Below are 20,636 nucleotides of genomic sequence, written 5' to 3' on the forward strand. Positions count from 1 at the left end.
TTTTTTTTAAATCTAGATGTAACACAAATTAGCAGATGACAGCTGCTAATCTTAAATTGTTTTTTGCTTTTTTTCTATATTGTAGGCAGCATTGCTGTAGTTAAGGTTGCATTAACACTTTCATAAAACAGTTTTCAGTGACTTACATATTTGCCAGATTATTGAAAATAGCATTACCCATCCTGTTGTGACAGTAGATGTACATGTGGCCACCTCCCTTCCTGCTGCACTGGGGCTGGGGAGGCTGGAGCCATGTGGCCTCCACTTTTCCCAGGCACAGGTTGGGTGTTTGGGGCTGTGTGTCCTCTTCCATCCCTCCTGCTCTTCCTCCCTGTGGTGGGGGTGGGGCTCGGGGCCTCCATCCCCCTAGAAACTTCTCAGGTCTTCTCAGATGTTCTCTGAGACAGATGACATGATGGATGCCTCTCTTTCTATAATAGCATATAGAAGCGTATACATTTCTTTGCTGCCCAAGTGAATGTTTTGGAACCTCCTGTAAAATCAGTTCTGCAGCCGTTTCCTGTAAGCTCAGTACTTGGCTAGCCATTCAGGAGAGATTCAAATGCTATCCAGCTGATTAGCAGAGTGCCTAGAGCTGGCAATCATGTGATTCTATTGATGGTGCACATCCACACATGCTTTGGTGCACATAACAAAATTTATTCTGCACACAGATGGAAAATATTAGAGGGGAAAGTTCTCAGACCAAAGTTAGCGAAAATAAATTATTTATTTGCTTTGCTTAATTAAAATCTCCTGTTATCTGCTAGAGAGGCGTTAGTGCCTCTTTACATTAGAGTAAGAATTTAAAATTGGTGGGGAGGTTGTCATAAGAGAAGAGCATACAGTTGTGGGGGAGTATTCAATTGTATTGTTGAATTCTGTCAGTGCATACACACATGAGCTTTTTATTGACATATGAATGCCTGGCTTTGAAATGCTAATGCACTTTAGCTTGCTTAATGAAAGCTTTTTTGTGTTTGGGTTTTACGGGTGTGTAGACGCACCCCATACACTGTAATTGTTGTGGGTTTTTTTTAGTGAATTAATTATGTGGACTTGAGGCATCTGATTTGACACACACCTCTTGTTAATCATCCCTTGTGACTTTACAATATCCCTGTGAATATCCTTTTTGTCCATACAAATGTATTTTGTTAGACGATCCAGTTTTGGCCAGTAGTAGCATAGCGCCCTGAGCAACATTTCTTTTTGCTGAAAAGAGATAGTGGAATCATTGTGGAGCAAGTATTTAAGTGACTGGCTTTTGCAGAACTTCAGTGATCTGTGCTATGTTGCAGTGCATATGGCAGGAGGGGAATAGAAACATTTCTTTTAAAGTGGCATTTCAGCCACTGATATTAGTGCACACTGTTCTAAATCTTTTCTTTATCTGGGATTTGTTGTCAGTGGCTGTCTCAGAAATGCTTCATTCTTACTCATTTTGTCTGATAGAATTAAATGGTGCTTGGTTGTCTTTTTCAAAAAAGTATCTTGGCTCCAGTGAACATACATGTGGTAATGTAACTTATTGTGGCAACTGTTCAAGCTTTTTTGAGAATCAAAATCAAGGAATCATATTGAAACACTTCTGTTCCTTCCAGCTGAAGCAAAAATTCAAAGTTATTGGCTACACGGTATTTTAAAAGGTATTGAAACACTGTCAGCCAAGAATTTAAGTGAGTGTTTTGAGTTATATCCCTAAACAAGAGGTCTAATTCCTTTTCCTTCCTCTTGCTGCTCCACTGATTTCAACATGATGGAGGTGGAGGCATACTCAGTGCTCTTGAAAAATCAGGCCCTTTTATCCTGGAGCGTGCATATATTGTTTTCGAGAGAGCAAACTAACATCATCATGTTGAAATCAAGAGAGTTGCAATTTTGAGGGGGGCAGTTCTTTTTTTAAATGGCTGCAGAAAACAGCAAGCCAAATAGTGGTAAGTTTACAAAGAATCAAATAACTCTAGGGGGGAAAACTAGAAAACCTAAAGTTAAATTACTAAGAATTAAGAGAAATGAGGTAAGTGAGATAGCTCAAAAGTTACTAACTTCTGTTTGAGACAAGCTTTTGAGCTAGTTCATTGTAAGCTTATCTCTCTCCAACAGAAGCTGGTCCAATAAAATATATTCTCATCCCCCTTAATCATGTCTAGTGCCCAGCTGGCACCCCATGCTGCTGCCTCAACTAGAGATGTTAAATATCGATTAATTAATTGAATAACCTCATAAATTCTTATCAATTAGTGGACTAGTCTATAATCCCCTGGGGTGGGGCCAGCAACCAGAGCCCCCTGCAACTCCATGCTGTTGCCTTTGTATCAGAGGCAGCAGCCTGGGCTGCCATGTAGGAGCTGGTATGCTAGGGGAGCCAGTTTAAATATCAGCTCCCCTCGCAGACCCGCTGCCTGTTGCCCTGTGCTGCTTCCTCTGATAAAGAGGCAACAGCATGGGGTGGCAGCAACCCCTGTCTGGGAGGGCAGGGTGTCTGAGCTTCTGGACCTGGCACAAGCAAGAACTGAACCGGGCTGCCTGTCTGCCTTGCTCTTAATACACTTTAAATGCAGAGCCACAGCAGGGGAAAGTCCTGGACCTGTTTCAAGCCAGGATGGAGCCAGGCTGCTGGCCAGCCTGCTAAAAAATTTGCTGGTGGGGGAGGGGAGGGAAGTGCATGTCATCTGTAGCATTAACCGATAAGCTTTTGCTTATCGGTTAACCGACTACATTATTACATCCCTAATCTCAATATCTTTAATCGTAGGAGTTTGTCACGCTAATAGGGGAGATATATTTAAAAGAACACCCTCAGAAAACAACCCATTTTCACAAACTCCTAGATTAAACAAATCGGTGTTAATTTGACTCTTTGTGATCGCTTGAGGTATCTAAGGTGCCAAACTAAGTACAGGTTGAACCTCTCTAGTCCAGAAATATTTGTTGTCCAGAATTATTTTAGTTAGATGAATGTCCACTTTTCATGGGTGTGGCCAAGTTTCTTGTGGTCCCATAAATTTTGTTTACAGCCACCAGTCTAGCTCTGTGTTCTGTGCTATTTAGCTCTAATTTACCCCTCAATGTCTTCTAACAGTCAGTGGACAGTGGAAGTGTAGGTCATGCTGCTAGACAATATTGACCTCCCGTGATCCAGAAAATTCTCTGGTTCAGAACTGGTCAGGTCCCAGGGGTGCCAGACTAGAGAGGTTCAACCTGTATTTCAAAAATCTCTTGAGAGAGAAGGGGTTAGTTTGGAGTACAGGAATGTTTTTCAGCAAGTGGGTCTATTTAAGCAGAACATATTTAATAAAATGCACATTAAGGTAGTGAGTAACTTCACAAGCCTCAAAAAATGCTCCCCTTCAATTATGAATGTTTACTGCCAGTAGTCTCTTTATAATGTCATCATTAGGTGCAGATTTCCAATGTTAAGTCAACTGGTATCTTCTCCAGTTCACTAGGTTGACTCAGTGAGAATAGTAAAATTCTCCATACAAATATTTCAAAATGATCACTTCGCTGGTTCAAATCATAGCCCTCTTTTTAGCTAAACTGACTTGGACCCATTAAAATCTAGTAAATGTAAATGCTAAATGTCCATAGGAGAAGCTGATGGTACTTTGAGTGGCTTAAACTGCAAACGATATCTAATGCATCTTTTACAGGTATGAATGACATACAGTTGAAGTGTATAGTAAACTTTCAAAATTATCCTTTTTAGGGAAGAAAATTTGAGAGAGGAGAGAAATGTTGAGGTTATAGATGTGATAGGAATGATTAGTTTAATTTGAGAAACCAACATTGGATGAAAACCTAAAGGGGATTAGAGAAAAGCTGTTTCTAGAGTTTTCTTACAATTTTAAAGAAATGTTGCAAACAGTTTTAATGCTCTAACTTAGCCTACTCCCATGAAACTTAGGTTCTAGTGGAAAGTTATTGTGTGTTCTTAACACCCAGTAAAAATTCACTGCTTTTCATTAAAAAGGTTTTAAAAAAAAAAAAAAAACTTGTCTGACCTAATTAACACACTTTTGCTGCTTCTACAGCCGTTCGCCAACTTATGAACAGGTTATGTTCTGAATAGCTGGTCGTAACTCGATTTGTTCGTAAGTTGGAAATACCCCATACAAAGCACTCAAAGCGTAACCAAGCACCAACAACACAGCAATCAACGAAAAATAGAAACACACGAAAAAAACACTACTGCAGCAACAGCAAACTTTATTTAACAAACATGAACATGAAATACAAAATACAATGCAGTAATTTAAATACAGTAATGTGAATTGAATTAATTGGATGAGGAATCGGAGGAGTAAAAAAAGTACAGTATGAACATCAACAACAGATTCTATTTCAACAGTTCCTTTGCTTGTATAGAAGGCATTGGGTTCAGTACGGGAGGCAGCACTGCTGGGGGCTTTCTTTAAAAAAATATCCATTTTGGACTGGACAGTTTGTTTTTTCTTCTCGTTATAAATTTCCTTATAGCAAGCCAGGGCGTCCAGAATTAAACGATCCACCTTTGAGAATCTCGCAACATTAGGGTCCATTTTTTCAAACATTTGCATTCCTTCATTTATTTTGCTGAAAGCTGCAGCCATTTCTTTCATCACAAAGTTTTTGGGGGCTGCTGCTTCTTCTGCTTCTTCTTCTTGGGCTGTTTGTCTTTCTTCCTCTGCTACCCTCTCCGCCTCGAGCTGCATTAAATCTTCATTGCTCAGCTCCTCCCCAACATTCTCAACCAATTGGTGTATGTCTTCATTATCCATTTCCAGATCCACTTCTTTTGCCAGCTGTACAAAGTTATTAGAAATGTCTTCCAGTGCCTTTTCTTTTTCAAAGTCTTTTGAAACAGTTCACAGACCTTTTTAGGATTTTCTTCCATGTGCCATTCATACATTGTGGAGTGACTTCTTCCCACCCTGCAGCAATGTTCCTTATGCAATGCAGAATGTTGTTGTCCTTCCAAAATGCACGTAATGTTTTGCCGTTTTCGCATTCTGTGGCAGCTACTGCCTTTGCTAATGTGTTGCAAAGATAATATGCTTTGAAAGCAGCTAAGGCCTCCAGTCCATGGGTTGAAGAATAGATGTGGTGTTGGGAGGCAGAAACACCACTTTCACGTCGGAATGCAAGTCATTTAGGTATTGAGGGTGACTTGGAGCATTATCCAAAATTTGGAAAGGAATTCCTTTCTCCAGAAAATATGACTTGACTGCAGGGATGAAGCAGTTCATGAACCAATCTTCAGAAAGTGCAAGCGTCATCCAGGCTTTCTTATTAGCGCAATAATGGACTGGTAAAGTAGCCTTGCTGATATTCTTGAAGGCTCTAGGGTTTTCAGAGCAATAAATCAAGAGGGGTTTCAATTTATACCCAGATACATTGCCTCCTAACAAGACTGTTAGATGATCTTTGAAAGCCTTATAACCAGGCATAGTTTTTGCGTCCTTATGTATGTAGGTACGTTCAGGCATTTTATTCCAAAAGAGGACCTGTCTCATCAACATTAAAGATCTGTTCTGGAAAATTTCCCTCTTATCAGCTTATCCAATTCTTCTATGAAAGGTTCTGTTGCTTTCGAATCAGCACTGGCTGCCTCCCCACTTAATTTCACATTATGAAGGTTTGCATGCATCTTGAAACAGTTGAACCAATCGTGACTGGCAGTGAAAGTTTGGTCATAGTCATACCCCTCCTTTTTCTTTAAGTCTTCAAAAAGACTACGAGCCTTAGCTTGTATTGTCATGAGACTTAATGGCATGCATTTTTCAATTTGGTCTTCCATCCAAAGCACTAAGAGTTTTTCCATTTCCAGGATGGGACCTGCTCTTTGCTTTGTTAGAATTTTTGATTTCATAGGAGCAGACCCTTTCACCACTTCATGAATGTGATCGCTACCCTTTATAATGGTGCTGATAGTGGATTTCGATAGCCCTAACTTACGTGACATGAAGGACACTGTTTGACCCCCTTCGTGTTGTCTCACTATCGCTATTTCCTGTTCCAAATCAATCGTTTTTGTCTCTTTTCTCACCACCCTTATCACTAGCCCTTTTTCTTTTACTTGATGACATGGCCACAGGCAAACACTGAAAACACTGTGAGGGAATGAAACGTAAACACGCTGCCTGACCGCAGACACGCAAACACAATGTTCTGCCGCGAGGTTGGTCTTAAGTGCAGGTGGTCGTAAGTCAGGGAAACGGCTGTATTGGATTTATAGCAACAACAGACAAGCAATCTTGTTGAAGCAGTGCAACCCCCCCCCCCCCCCCCCCCGCAATTCAACTTCTAGCTATATTAGAATTACTTAATGGGAGGATATTTTTTTTGGACTGGAGAAAGACAATTTAACAAAGCAGTCTGGAAGATAATTTTAAGTCTCGCAAAATATGAATGTGCTTTGTGGCTGCTGCTTGTTTTAATTGTGTCAATGGGATCTCTCTCTCTAAAGGAGAGGATTCACCATTTTTGTGTGTGGTGGGGTTTTTTTATTTTTGTTTTCCCAAAGGCCCCACTTGTAACTTTGCATGGAGTTGGTGGTCCTCTCACCCAGACTTGTTTTTCTGATATCGGGAAGAACTATGTTTATAACTGCAAACTTGCAGACCTTCTCAATTCATTTTTTTTTTAAAGGAAAACATGCACATTGCATTTGTCCTTTGCTACTGGCTTCAGACTGTTTGATTACTTTTTACTAGTGTAAACCTTTTCTTAAAAATGGTTTTTGTTTTAATACAGTAGTAGCTGTCTGGGTTCTTTAACTGTTTTATGTTGGTTATTTTGTGGATTTGGGATTTCTAATTGTATTTCAAGTTACCAATCTAAAACTGCAGATCTCTATGCAGTTTCTGTAGATTTGGGGTCTTTTTGAGACCTAATCCAAAGAAGGTGTTCCCCTTGTACACTCTTTGTTACTGTGGTCACTGGCTTTTTCCTCTCTGACAGCTATAAAGCAGGGGTGGACAATACTTTTCACAGTGGGGGGTAAGTTGGTCAAAAGCTGCACTTGTCCACTATATTACTTAAGAGAGGGTGCAGGGTATAAGCTACAGGAGGGGACTGTGACCTGGGGCAGGGGTGCAAGGTTTGGTAGGGAGTTTGAGTGCAGGAGGGGGGGGGGGCAGATTCAGGCTCTGGCTGGGAGGCACAGTAAGTGGCTCCCAGCCAGCAGCCCATTGGGGCTCTTGGACAGGCTAGCTGCCTGTCACAGGCCCACACTGCCACTCAGAGCACTAGCTGCTAGAGCAAGCATATTTCTCTGTGCATGCCCCTTGAGGGGAGAAGGAATGGGGCAGCCTATTTCTGCATGCTCTTGGTGCCCAGAAGTACCACCCCCACAATTTCCATTGTCCAGTTTGCACAGAGACCCACTACCCCCTTCTGCTCAAAGAGCACATGTACAGAGAAATGCTTACCCCGGCTGCTTTGAGCAGCACGTGGGGCTGCGGGACATTTAGCAGGCCAGAAGGTCAGAGTGGGCCAGATGAGGCCCACTGGCTGTATTTTGCCCACCTCTGCTATAAAGCTATTGCAAAACTCCTATGTTAAATCTTATTCTAACACTAGTATGGCATTTTGATTTTAGTATTTAATGGTTTAGGTTTGACTACTGTCTAGTCTTAGTCTTAAAGAATAGGCAAAGCTTAACTTGCGGTGTGAAAAACTTGGTATAGTTACAGAGACTTTCAAAGGCAAAAATGGGAGTTAGGCAAACAATTTCTGATGAATTTATTTGCAAATCTCCTTATGTGGTCAGAGGAGATAAACCTTTTATTTCAGGTGCATGTTTTGATAACCCCAACTCTTAGGCTGTGTCTAGACTACATGGCTCCATCGACGGAGCCATGTAGATTAGTATTGTAGGCAAAAGGAAATGAAGCGGCGATTTAAATAATCGCCACTTTATTTAAATTTACATGGCTGCCGCGCTGAGCCGACAAACAGCTGATCAGCTGTTTGTCGGCTCAGCGCGCTAGTCTGGACGCTCCCCTGCCGACATCAAAGCCCTTTGTCGGCGGCCCCGTTATTCCTGGTGGGATGAGGTTTACCGGGGCCGCCAACAAAGGGCTTTGATGTCGGCAGGGGAGCGTGCAGACTAGCGCGCTGAGCCGACAAACAGCTGATCAGCTGTTTGTCGGCTCAGCGCGGCAGCCATGTAAATTTAAATAAAGTGGCGATTATTTAAATCACCGCTTCATTTCCCTTTGCCCAATAAACAAATCTACATGGCTCCGTCGACGGAGCCATGTAGTGTAGACGTACCCTTAGAGATGCACAAGAGGCTTGGTTTTTTTTAGGTGTATGAGATTGGAGTTAAATATAAAATGGTATATCTGCTATCATCCGTGGCTCTTATCCAGGTTCAAATCAAAGCTAAAGTTTTAGCAAATTATGTTATAAAAGATTTATACTCTAAACTTACTGGAAGTGGTAGCATTCACTTTGTTCTGATGGTGATAATGCATTGTCTACTTAATGCCATATAATACTGTTCTATCCTTAAAATGATACCTATTACTTGATCCTTAATAGTAATGCAGTATTCTAAATGGCAAGATATTTGGAAATCAAGTGCACTACATCTGGAATATGAATGCTACTATGGCTTTTAGTTATGGACACTTCAGTGTTGGGACATGGCTTTTTATATGTTTGCTAATGTGTTTAATGCTTGAATAGAACTATTTTCAAGATGGACTTACTGAGGCTATCTGGACAAGTGGATCTTCAAAAAGTGGACCTCTGCAGGCAGTTTCTAGGGAGTCTACAAGAGTATCAAGAAGAACACCAAGGAAAAGGGTGATGAGAGGCTTATTGCAATCTAGACTTGTTTTACTTTTTTGTTGAGATTCTCAGGGCCCTAGAGTACTTTTTACACTCACTGTTTTTGTTCTGTTTTTTTTAAACAAACAGGTGGAAACTACAGCACAGTTGCCTGTAGATGATGCAGTAATGTCAGAGGGTACTCCCATAGCTGAAACTATAGTGGCTTCAAGCAACAAGACCCTAGTAAATATATCTAATAAATTATACAAGTGGTATCGTTCTGTAATGTATCTTCTCATATACACTAGAAAGTTTTTCAGTTTAACAAATCTAACTCTACTTGATAGCCCCCAATACTGAATGCATTTTTACTTTGTCAAATATGCTTCCCTCTCCATTTTATCAATCTTGTATGAGCTTATGTTCTTGTATTGTCCCCTGAAGCCTCAGACCAGGCCAGGAGTAGAAGCCAGCATGATAGCTCCCATTTTAAAAGTGGAAGATTGGGAAATGTCAGTACCACAGCCTTTATGGAGAGACCATTTTATTTAACATGAGCAACAAACCAGCTTGAATGTTTGTGAGCTTTTGTAACTAAATAGCTTAAGAAAAAGCTACAGAAACTATATCGCTAATGTATTTAGAATGTTCATTCCCAAGTAACTCTCCTCAAATTAGAGATGTTTAAATGTGTTTAATCATGTTAACAGCTGAAGTTCAGCAGCTACATGCATAGAGAAGGTGACTCTCACCTGCCACCCCATGCTGCTGCTTCTGTATCAGAGGCAGCACTGTGGGGGAGGGGGTGGCAGTGCACCCAGGGAAATGGCTTTTTCCTGCCTCGCTTCCTCCTCCTCCTGCCCCAACCCCTGCACTGCTGCCTCTTATACAGAGGTAGGGGGAAGGGGGCCTGCATGTAAACGTGCACGTTAACGTCAGTTAACTGTGTACACTATCACACTTTCACATACATACCTTATCTTTTTTCTGATTGATAATTTTTACTATCCAAATGTTTAACAAAGATTTTATCTCTATATCTTAATTTTTTTCTGTTGTATTTTAGCTAATTGAGTGTGAACAATTTGAATCTCAGCAGGTTGTCAATAGGGTTCCTGGAAATTTCAAGCATGCAGCTCCTACACTATCAATAAGTGAATTCTCAGACTTACCCAGAAGAACACCAAAGAAACCACTGATGACATCTGAAGTAATGAATTAAAATTTAGATTGCTATCATTATTCTTTCTGGACAGAATTCTTACATTTAGTCACTCTTTCAGAAGTGGGAATGAGGGTACAGCTCTCTAACAGGTGTCATGACGATACTCAGCTCAAACTAGCATTGTACAATGACTTGACTGGTGAAAGTAGGGTTCAAAAGTTTTGCCAATAAAACACCTGCTTAGTTTTGAGACAGTTGTCATTTCTGGGATCATGTTTGCAGTTTTTCTGCTACTTCTGTTATCAGTGTAGCATGGTGCTTTATATGTATTTGTCAAGTTAGATTCAGATAAATTAGGTACGTGGTTCTTGAACTTTGAAAAATTGATGGATGTATGCTTAATTTATAATATCAAATGGGATTATTTTAAACCAAAAGGCTCCAAGGTAACATTACTGGGGTAGACCTGCTTCTTCTTTTAATGGCTAAAGTGTCCCTGCCTTTATCAGCTTGTTGATGTTAAACGAGGGCTTGAATATATTGTATCTGGTAACCTTTTTTTATGCTAAAAGTTTAGATCTAATATTGTACACTATTCTGCAGTATTACTATGTTCCTAGTAGAAATCAGTAGAATTTATCATTTTTTTGCATTGCTTACTTTGAATAAAACTCATTCTTAAAAATAGTTAAATTTTTTGATAAACTAGTGGATCTGCTTTCAGATGTGTCCATATCTTCATCTATTATGTGAAATGGGCTACCTCATTTGAATACACAGCTAATCTGATATCATGTTGGTAGCAGATCTGACTGAACATTCATGTGTGATGCCCATTAAATTTATTAAAAATTAGTGCTTTGTCTCAAACCCAATGAGTCTTTGCAGTTGGTGTTTTGCTATATTGCAGCACTTTCGCTTACCACAGCAAGAGGAAATATGTCGTCCTCATAAACATATTGTTAACATTGGTCACACGCAATCCAGTGATCTGCTCAACACAGCCATGATAGAGGTGATGACCAATCCCTTTTGATCATCTGTATTGTTGTCTGATCAGTGTATAAGTACTGCATAAGTAACAACAAAGTATTCTTCATGTTGAAGGAAACTGAGGACAACGCTGAAATCATCTGGACACCAAAAATGACTAAACATCTGCCAGTAACAAAGTTTAAACCAACAACTAAAATCCAGGAAAGATTTCTTAAAATCACTGGGTGAACCAAATTCTCCCTTCCAAATCACTTAGGATTATGGTCACTCTAAATATCTGTGCTATAGCTTTTTTCTTTCTCTTGAGTTTGGCAAAGTTGATAATTCTGTTTGTTCTCCTAGGTGGTGGAGAAAACACTAGCAGAAGAACGAAGAGTAGAAAGAGATATTCTTAAGGAAATGTTCCCATATGAAGCATCAACACCTACAGGAATTAGGTATAATTGAAGTATCTTATGTTTTAGTCAGTTTTTATAGAATCCATTTTTTCTGGATTTAATTAGATTGTATTGCTAAGAAATGTCTAAGAATTAATCTGTACTCTATGGCTCAACCTCACAGCACCCCATTAACTGAATTAGTTCAGATCTGAAAAGAAGTCCAGTATTCTACCATGGGATTTTAAAAAATAAACTTTCTGTAGACAGAACAGACCAACTAAATGGTCCACATAGTCCAGTGTGGTCTCTGACATTGACCAGTACCAGCTGCTTCAAAGAAGAGTGCAAAAAAATTGTATAAATTTATGGAATAACATGCTCACAACTTTCCTTTATTGCCTAATCTCTGTCAGCGATAGGTGTGTGCACTGAAGCAAAAGGCTTCCTATCAACTATAACCCAGTGTTCTTCCAGTGCTTGTCATATCCCTTCCGTATCAGGTGTATGTGCTTTACACAGATTTTCCCTCAGCAGTATCTATAGTGAACCAGCTCTGGTGCCTTCTGCAGTGGTATGTGCATGGCACAGTATAAAGAGCACTGCCAGCTTCTCCCATCTCTGGTTCCTTCTTGTTGCTAGTGATGGTGCATGAAGTGTTCACTGCTTTGGCTAGTGTTGTTCATTTTCCATTCTTATGAACTTGTAGAGCCTGTAAGTTAGATGTTAGTAGTAGTTTACAGCCTTTGTCCGTCCCGGCCGGGATTCAAATGGGAGATGTGGCATGCCTCGCTCCTCAAGCGTTAAGCCCCATGATCATTGCAAATAGCCTGTGCCCATGACCAATACTCATAGTACCATATTTTAGTGAATATAACCCCTGGGTTATATTTGTTTTTACAAACCCTGCACCCCCCCTGCAGGGGTATACTTGGGTGCAGGGTATACATTTAAAAAAAAAAAAAAACTTATCTGGTGGTGAGCACTCCCCCGCCCCTTCCCCTGCTGCACAGCCACCAGCCTCCGGGCGGGGGAGCGCTCATCTCCCGGTTCCTGTGCAGCTGCAGGAAGGTGCAGGGGAGCACACTCATTCCCCTGCCTGGAGGTTGTGCGGCCGCACGGGACTTGGGGGGTGAGTGCTCCCCCACCTGGAGGTTGTGCAGCTGCGCAGGATCCAGGCGGGGTGAGTGCTCCCCCGTCCGGAGGGAGGCTAATTCTCTCAGTTTGAAAAACAGTCTTGTATACCCTGTGGGTTATACTCATGCACGGGATTTACAAGAATTTATTTATTTATTTATTTATTTATTTATTTATACTCAAGCTGCAAGGTATATTCAAGTGTGGGGTATATTCGCTAAAAGACGGTAGCTTTTTTGGTTGCTTGGATGAAGGGCATATAAGCAACAACTATCTCTGCAAATCCTTTAAGACCATGACACTAAAGACCCATGCCAGGCAGCTCAACTGCAGAGCACCCCACCCTACACATTTGCTATCTGGACTCATAGGCATACAGGCCTCCATCAGCTTCAGGTACCATCAATGCTGGAAGCCCTCCAGGCAGCTCAGGAGATCCTGATGCTTCCAGTGCTGCCCACACTGGCTCTGGCAGTATCCAGATCTCTGGGTAAACCTACTTTGGGATGTCTCCCCTTGTCCCCATTTCCACTCACCCACCTGGCGTCATGTCTCAGTTACAGAGACCAGCCCATCAGAGCTCTCTTCAGTCACTGGACCTTGGGCACTGATAGCAAGACTCAAAATGTACCTTGCTGTCCTTGACCTCCCTCCCTCTCTTCTCCTCCCCCCCCCCCCCCCCCCCCCCCCCGCTGCCAAGCAAGAGCATGAAGATTGACCCCCAAGGACCTATCAGCCACTTCCTGCCATCAATCTCCAACAAAGGGATTGCCATATTTGGGGAGATGTTTCCTGGATGTCAGTCCACAAAAGCTCCAAGTCCCATTCCTCATCCCAGTACTGTCACATAGTGGGAGTTGTAGGTTGCCAGATTTCCAATGCTGATCTATTGATCAGAGTTCCTGGCCAAGACTTGCATCCTGTTTGGACCAGTCTCTCTCCAGGCACAGTGACCAGCACTGCTTGGCCAGGAGCTGATGCACTGCCAGATCCTGATTGCCAAGAAGCAGACACCTCAGCATGTAACGGGATTCCCTAATTGGGGTGCCACCTACTTCATTGGCACCAAAGCCTGTCTTGTGGCCAGCACCTTGGTATCCATAGAACCCTTCGAGGTTCACCTAGCCTTCCCAATCTGGCTGCTCGGTGTCAGGAGCCTCAGGCCAGCAGCTTCATCATCCTGCCTTGCTTGTGATGCAAAGCAATGAGAGTCCTGACAGACAACACAGCCTCGCTGTTCTACCACAACAAGCAACCGGGAGCAAGCTCATCAACACTTAGTCAGGAGACACTCTGGAATTTAGGCATCAGCCATACTGGCCACCTGGAAGCTTGTCATCTCCATAGCATCAAGAATACACTAGTGGATCACCTCAGCAGAGACTTCTGTCACCGAGTACTCATTCTACCCTGAGATGGCCTGTGTGATCTTTCAGAGGTGGGGGAATTCCCAAAGTACATTTGTTTGCTGCCAGGCTCAACAGAAAATGCTCTTGGTTTTGCTCTCAGTAAGGTCTGAGCAAGGACTCCCTCTTGATGCTTTTCTTCTCTCATGGTGGGGGAGCCTGATATACATGTTCCCACTGATGCTTCTCATCAGCAGGGTCCTGGTAAAGATCGAGAGAAGGTTGTCATGATTGCCTTGGCATGGGCTCACTAGCACTCATTCAGGCCTGGCCCATAACCAACTAACTGGACCAGCTAGCACAAGATCACTGTCAGCTCCTACACTCTAGTCTTGCATCTCTTCACCTCTCGGTGTGGATGCTCCATGGTTAAACCTGAAGGCGCAAACCTGCTCAGAGAAGATCCAACAGGTCCTTTTAGGAAGCTGTCAACCAGACTGACTTGCCTGGCTATGTGATTACGGTTTTCCTTCTGGACATCGAAGGAGGCATCTCTCCCTTGTGTTCTTCTGTACAGTGTCTCTTGGACTACCTGCTACATCTCAGGAACCAGGGTCTGACACACACTTCCGTTAGAGTGCATCTCATGGCCATCTCTACTTTCCACCCACCAATCCAGGACCAGACAGTGTTTTCTCAGACAGGATGGTCAGATTTTTGAGACTTTCGGCATAGGCTTCTGTTCCACAGTGAGGTCTTAACTTAATTCTATATAGGCTCACAGGCCCCCACCCCTTGAGCCATTGGGTTTCTGCTGTCTTTCCCACCAGTCATGGAGGGTCGCTTTCCTAATGATTGTGAGGTTAAGATTAAAACCTTTACTTTAGAACTGCTATACGCAATCTTATATAACCTGTGGTTCTCAAACTTTTTGGTTCATGGCCCACCTCTCTCAACACAGACTCTTCCATGGACCACCAGTCAACCACCTGTGATGATAAAATGGGTGCAGGTGGGACGCAGAGTCTGACCAAGAGGCTTGATACAGAAGTGGGCTAAAGGGGGGGGGGCATCTGGTTGGGAGGTGGAGAGCAGGGATGGGCAGAAATGAATTGAAAGACATGTTCTTCACCAGTAACGGGAAAGACAAAGTAAAATATGTACTCTGCCTGAAAGCTTACCCGTGGGCAGTAGTGAAATCTATCCTTAAAGTTCTAGAACAGTATCTGTTGAGCATTCTGTTCCTTAATCCGGTTAAACTAAAACTTTTGTATACTTCAGATTGCTTGCTTAAACATGTGAATAATTTATTCTCTTTGACAGTGCTAGCTGCCGCAGACCAATCAAAGGAGCTGCTGGCCGACCTATAGAGCTCAGTGACTTCAGAATGGAGGAAAGCTTTTCATCAAAATATGTTCCAAAATACGTTCCTTCAGCCGATCTCAAGCCAGAGAAACCACCAACAAAAAAACGCTCCATTCCCATGTGGATAAAGATTTTGCTGTTTGTTGTTGTTTCAGTCTTCTTGTTTGTGGTTTATCAATCTATGGAAACTAACCAAGGAAATCCTTTCTCTAAATATATTAATGGTGCCCCTGAAGCAGATGGTGATTGATAATCTGTATGGCACACCCAGCTTGGTCTCCATTTTTTTTAATTATAGGAAAAAAAACTTCTGCTCTACTGTCGTCTCAAGGACTGCTTACAAACGTGCAACTTGACAAATTGGATAATGAAGCAAAAATAAACAAGACAGTTTATGGACATCAGTAACATTTCTGGACTAGTAGGGGATCACTTTGTGCCATACGAGTAACATTTTTTAGATCTCTGGGACTTTTTGTAGTCTTTATTTTTTTAATGTGGACATCTTTAAATTCATTTTTGAGAAATTGTATATTTGTTTTTGCAAACTTGGAAGCTGAGAAGGGCAAAATGTAGTAAAATGTGAAGCTCTGTTTAAATGCTTTGACTATGTACAGAAAAGAGGTTGTAGTTCTTTCTCTACTACACAATATGGGTAAGAGGGGGAGGAGATGATATTGATGTGACAAAGGGAAATGCATTCTTGGGTGCATTTTACTGGAACCATTCAGCTGAATTTGATATTGTAGTTTGTAGGGAAGTATGGCAATAATCTCTTCTGTAATACTGTAACCTTTTAGTAAGTATAACTGTAAACCTGTTGTATACATTTCTGTAAGGTCTAAGTAACATTAACATCATTTAAGCGTAACATCAGTTTTAAGTGTAGCCCTTTATTTTAGTACTTAATACTGTTTTGTAGAGGCCTAATGTTTACAGATCTAATTGGCAACCGATCTGTCTTTATAGAAGAATTTATTTATTAGTAAAGTGTGTGAAAATAAAATTTGCATCATGTAATTTGCTACCAAAATACTATATGAATCAGGGTTTTTGTTTTTTATTGAGGGACTCAAATATTAAAACATTTATGCTACATCTTAAATCTTTCACCAGCATGATTAAGATTGCAGATAAAATTAGCATAGGTCTATGATCTTAAAATATTATTTGTCAAGTCTTTTTCACATATACTCCTTGCAGAAATTCACATAAAAATGTGTTGCTTCTCAACTTATATTGGATACTCCCATGATCATGAAGTTTCATATTTATGATGTGAAGAGGGCATTATTATGATTTGACTAGTAACTTAAGTTAAAATTACTCATCTTTTGACTATTATTTTCTCAGTGGAAATGTCTCAATGTTAAATTCCATAACTGTTATAGGCAACTGATTTTTCCACAACCAGTGAAATTTGAAATACAAATAGAATATAAAGTGAATGTATAAAATGGTGCACTTAAGTCTGAAACATACTGCATATTCTATACAAAATTACAATTGTAATCTTTATGAAAGTGGTACTTTCTCTTTTTAAAAGCTTAGGATATAAATTAACATAGTTGAGTACCTTTTTTTACTGTAACTAGATACAATGCAATATTCATAGTCGTGCTTATGGAAACTCTTACTTGCTGTGTACTTGGCAACTTTTATGTTTGGTAGCAAAGCAATAGGTTTTTTTGGTCTTTAATAAATGCTTTAATTCTTTTAATTTGTTTTTAATCATCCATATAGTAAACTTGTGTTCATCCTATAGAAAACTGTAACAGTTTTTTGAGTAAAAGTGTAGAAAAATAAAGATCATGTAATGTGTACTTTAGTGCTTATTTTCATAAGAACTGAACCAATCAGTTACTTTTAATGTGCTGTCTTGTGGTATTGATAGAACATATTCTAGAAGCAAAAGCAAAGCCCTTCATATAATCTAAAGTGTAGAAATACATAAATTCTAGAGTCTTCTGCCACTGACAAATTTTAAAACATTCACAAAATAAAATTTGTCTAATAAAACAGATTCCAATTCCCTTTTTGTTTTGGAAAAATGTCTTGTTTCTAGTAATTCTTAACTGAATTTGTTTTTGTTTTTTTTCCTAAGTGGGCTTTGCTCCATTTTGCTTTTACTGAGCCGAGGCATTTAACTTTTACTTCACTTGCTGTGACATAGAAAACCTATTATGGATTGGTATACATTTATTTAAAAGTACTGTGAATAGACCTGCCTCCAAACGAATTTAAAAGTGAATTGTATTTTCAGTGAATGTTTAATTTGGCTGTGCTTGCTTTCAGAAATGTATATTAAAACCTTCTAAAGCTACAGTGGAAACAGCATAATTGTATAGTATAGTAATTGGATTTATGGCATTATGAATAATCCTTTCAAGTATTTGGATTTATAGAAGTTAATTAAATATACTCACTTTCAGCTGCTGGAAGGGCACCCTGATAACTTTATCATAAAACGTTTCTGAAGGTGCTGAACGTGCACTTTCAAATGGTTGTGGTAGAAGTTAGGGTCACTGAACACTTACAGAAAAACAAGTACACTTGTGGCATATTAAAGACTGACAATTGTTTGGGCATAAGCTTTCATAGGCTAGAACTCACTCTATCAGATGCAATAAGCCAATAAAGATCAGCTGTCAAAGGAGTAATACCTATACTGATAAGATAAAAGTTGATCTCTCCAGCACTTAATCATGGACTATGGGCTAAATCTATAAAGGAACTAAAGTGCTGCAACGTTGAGAGCTGTAGGAGCCTTCCTCCTATGTGGAATACACAGATCTGAGTCTGGTATGTCCACTCCATGCCCAATGCAGAGTAGAGATGTCTAATAATATTCACAGTACAGAATAGGGATGTAAAAGTGTAACTGTGAGTTAATCTATGAGCTTGGGTTCATTGGTTAATGTTCATGGTTACACAGAGGCTCATGGTACATATATGGAGCCTACTTAGAAGCTAGCTCACTGCATGCACTGGTTCCCAGGGAGCTTCCTGCCATCCCACATATAACTGCTGAAATATTGGGAATGTCCTAATGCAGGGCTTGGCAATAATTTTTGATTGTGGGCCACTTGAGAAATTTTTGGAGTGGCTCTGGGCTGCCCTGGAAGAGGCCAAATCTCAGGAGGAAGGGGTGGGGTCAGGACACTTTCTGCTTCCCCACCCCCACACCCTGATTGGTCTGAGGGTGGTGAAATGTAAAGTTCCCCCCCCCCCCCCCCCAATCACCAGCTGTTCTGAACAACTGGCAGTTCCCTCTAGGCACCCAGGCTCCTGGCAGCGGGAGGAGTCTTTGTGTGCTCCCTTTAAGCCCCAAGGGCAATCAGATTGGGGGAGGGGGAGCACATGAAGTCTCTCATTTCCTGCACTGCAAGGGAGCACCACACTTGCCGAGCCCCTTCCAATCAAGAGGATACGTAGCATGCTTCTGCATGTTCCTTGCAGGATGGGGGCAGGGCGGGAGGGGACTTTGCGTGCTCTCCACACCCCCAGGCCAATCCGTTCTAGTGCATTGCAGAGAGCTCCTTTAACTAGAAAATTGTGTTCTTTTGGAAGAAAGTTTGAAAAGGAGGATGTTTGCAATCGTGTTTGGCAAAGCCCTCAGTGTAAGATCTAAGCTGCGAACACCACAGAAATTCCCCTTTTCTGCTAATGATATCTAAGATTAATAGTATTATATTAAACCAATTACACATTGTAAGTATTGATGTTCACATTTTCCTAGTCAGAGATCCACCAAATTGCCCAGTGCAGTACATAATATTCAATTTAAATACAATAAAAGCAATTTGAATGTCCTTTGCACTTAAAATATGACCTATAGCGATTAAGCTAAAGATACATTTATGGAAATCTACATATACAAAATATTAAATAGTATGGGCCTTACTCATTGCCTGTCTGAATGGATGAATAGACAATTTTTCTTTATCTCTACTACTGAGCATTTGAAGGGGGTTGTCATGCAATCAGAGACTATCACAATGGATTTCTACATGAGTTCAGATGTGCCAACATCAGGATCACTGAACCACCAAAATGCATCAGGGCACACTCCACTAAGTCCTTGTCTACCTCCATGTTGTTTCTTAAAGTTCCATTACTAGAAAACTGTAAGACAGCCACTTTGGGCCTTTGTCTACACTTTTTCGATCACAGAAGAGTCCTGAACTGACACAGTAAAGTCATTATCTCAGTTACTCAAACCTCTGCAGTCACCTGAAGTGGAGCGCCTAGAGGAACACCACTTGAAGAAAAGGTTACTTATCTCTTATGCAGTAATTGGAGTTCTGTGGAACGTGTGTTCTAGTAGGTACTCCACAGTAGAGAGTAGGGCTTGTATGGGCGGCAGGTGAAGGACCAGCTGGGGAATGCAGTTGAGCGCCCCGCCCCTTCCACCCAAAGCCACACCCCATCCCAGAGACCATGCCCCTTAACCATTCCTCCCATCCTCCAGCCATTCCTTGCCCAACCCCAACTGAAGGCTGGGACTGTTGCATGGTGTGGCCCCAGGCTGCCATATGGCACGGCCCAAGCCTTCCCTGGCAACCAGGGAGCTGGGCTGCTTGAATCATGGCCCCAGGCTTCTTCAGCCGCTGGGGAGCCAGGCTGCCATGTGGTCCCATCCTTCCCTGGATACCGGGGAGCCAGGCTGCTGCACGGCTCCGGTCCATCCTAGGCTGCTGGGCAGTGTAGGCAGTTTTGGGAAAGCTGTCCATGAGGTCTCGGGTTGTGTGTGCGATGCTATTGGCACCAAGAGATACCTACTGCGCATGCCGTGAGCTGCCCGACCACTACTACCTTAAATCTCTGATTGACAATGCTGAGAGACACTGTCATAAATAGATGCTGCTAAGGGGAGTCTGACTTACCTGATGAAGAGTGATGAAAGGGTTAAGCAACTGGAGATGCACCTGAGGGAGGGGGGTTTGGGCAGTCAGCCAATGAAATGTAGATAGGAATTTCAAACCAAGAGTGAGTAAGAGAGAAAGAGAAATGGATTTTTCTTTCTTCTTTGTTTGAGATCAGCAGTTTCTCCAGGTATGGAGGGAGACAGGTTTTCCCAGGAATGGACTTCTTGAAATGTGTAAGTAGAGAAAAGTTTAGATAGTCCATCAGGTTTTATTGTTTTCTTTGTTTGGGGGTTTGGAAATCATGTCTGAGCTGGCTAATTGTTTTTCTCTTTTGTTACTATGGATTATAACCCAGGGATTTCCCGAGTCTATTTCATTCCATGGCTAATTCACACCCAGTCATTTACTATGCATACAACAGTAGTTTTGTTTTGATGATAAAAGTGTTTTCCTTTTTGTTTTGATTAACCAGTATTGGTTGATTGTTGTGTCTTTAAGTTTAGGTGCCTAGTTACCTGGGCAAAGTCCATTGTTCTCTGCAGATTCCCTCTGTTTGTTTTCCCAACTCCAAGCAAAATGGAGATTGGGGTAGGGGGGAGAGCTTTGCCATAGGGAG

General features: G+C 41.4%; 1 protein-coding gene across 7 annotated transcripts in view; it reads left to right on the forward strand.

The window, feature by feature from the left end:
• Positions 1-16,973, forward strand: part of TMPO (thymopoietin) — a 36,513-nt gene extending 19,540 nt beyond the window's left edge. Inside the window, exons 5-9 of one of the 7 annotated variants that reach the window (XM_075933874.1) lie at positions 8,680-8,799; positions 8,914-9,009; positions 9,833-9,976; positions 11,270-11,364; positions 15,111-16,973. In XM_075933874.1, coding sequence (XP_075789989.1) covers positions 8,680-8,799; positions 8,914-9,009; positions 9,833-9,976; positions 11,270-11,364; positions 15,111-15,402 — 747 coding nt within the window. In that variant the 3' untranslated portion in view covers positions 15,403-16,973. The remainder of the gene's footprint in view (positions 1-8,679; positions 8,800-8,913; positions 9,010-9,832; positions 9,977-11,269; positions 11,365-15,110) is intronic. The other 6 variants (XM_075933887.1, XM_075933880.1, XM_075933888.1 and 3 more) reach the window with 6 other exon arrangements.
• The last annotated feature ends 3,663 nt before the right edge of the window (positions 16,974-20,636 follow it).

The sequence above is a fragment of the Pelodiscus sinensis genome, chromosome 1 (genome assembly GCF_049634645.1).
Source record: "Pelodiscus sinensis isolate JC-2024 chromosome 1, ASM4963464v1, whole genome shotgun sequence".
Taxonomy (NCBI): domain Eukaryota; kingdom Metazoa; phylum Chordata; order Testudines; family Trionychidae; genus Pelodiscus; species Pelodiscus sinensis.